At 27.6% G+C, this 1,127-nt stretch overlaps 1 protein-coding gene across 1 annotated transcript; it reads right to left on the reverse strand.

The window, feature by feature from the left end:
• Nucleotides 1-445: 445 nt before the first annotated feature.
• On the reverse strand, nucleotides 446-908 carry LOC108761351 (uncharacterized; the record flags this gene model as incomplete). Its single annotated transcript, XM_018507865.1, has 1 exon — nucleotides 446-908. A coding segment is annotated over exon 1 (463 nt), but the record flags the coding sequence as incomplete, so codon positions are not given.
• Between the last annotated feature and the right edge of the window lie 219 nt (nucleotides 909-1,127).

Genomic DNA, 1,127 nt, shown 5'->3' on the forward strand with positions numbered 1-1,127 from the left:
TATTTTCCAAACACCCTGTATACATATATACAATATTTATATCCACATTAAAAGTGTATAATCTTAATTTTTTTACAATAAACCTTCTCAAGCTGGTAGTAATATTAAAACAATTTGTATCTATTATTTTTTGTTTAATTTAAACAAAATCTGTGTTGATTTTCTCCATTATTATTTATTCTTTCAAAAAACTGATTGGTTTTCAATGGATTTAAAATTATTTAAATGAAGATAATCATCGTAAAATAATGTGAATTTTCGTAGTGTAATGTTATTGTTTATAACAGACAAGAAGGCACAATACACATATTATAAACTTTTTTTTTAATTCCAATTATATAATTTTGCGTTTATAAAATGTACTAAATATATATTACACAACACAAAAAAATAAACGAAAATATCAAATACATAACACAAAAAAATATCAGACAGCAAATGTTACCATGATTAGTAGTACTTGTTAAAGTAAGTGAGATAGCTTCGATGAGACACAAGATTGTATGCATGTTTGTTGGAGCATTGAAATACTCCAAAGCGCATCTTGATGGTACTGTATACTGTAACATGGCCTCATTCGTTACATTTATTTTATGATTAGCATTACCCAAAAATGGAATTATTGTGAATAATAGACAACTAAAGTAAGAAAAACACATTAGGGAACAGCAGAGAATTCTTCCCGTAAAAGCATGTTTTCGCATAATGGCCCGATGTTTTGCGTTTTTAATCATCAAATAATCGTTCAGAGCAGAACTGTAATTGTTAGTCAAATTCCTTGCGTAAATGCGAAACCATACTGTCTTCAGTATACCAAGTATTCCGCAACAGAGTAACATAAGGCTGTCTACGTTCTGTTCAGCGTTATTGCAGTCCGTGTAGAGTTCGATGGAAGGTAATATTACCATTAGGCTCTGTTGATATGTATAAATTTATATTTTATATAAAGCTTTATGTGTTTAAAAAAGATGTGTCTGCATTCTACTTTGATGAATCTTTATTAATATTAATTGCAAATAACAGTTAGAAATTAATACAAATATAGCTATACAATATTTTGTCTATGCTTAAAGCATAAAAAGATGTTAGAATATAAACCAGTCTGATTTAAAGATAAAAACAGTATA

The sequence above is a fragment of the Trachymyrmex cornetzi genome, unplaced genomic scaffold, assembly GCF_001594075.2.
Source record: "Trachymyrmex cornetzi isolate Tcor2-1 unplaced genomic scaffold, Tcor1.1 C3872812, whole genome shotgun sequence".
Classification (NCBI taxonomy): Eukaryota; Metazoa; Arthropoda; class Insecta; order Hymenoptera; family Formicidae; genus Trachymyrmex; species Trachymyrmex cornetzi.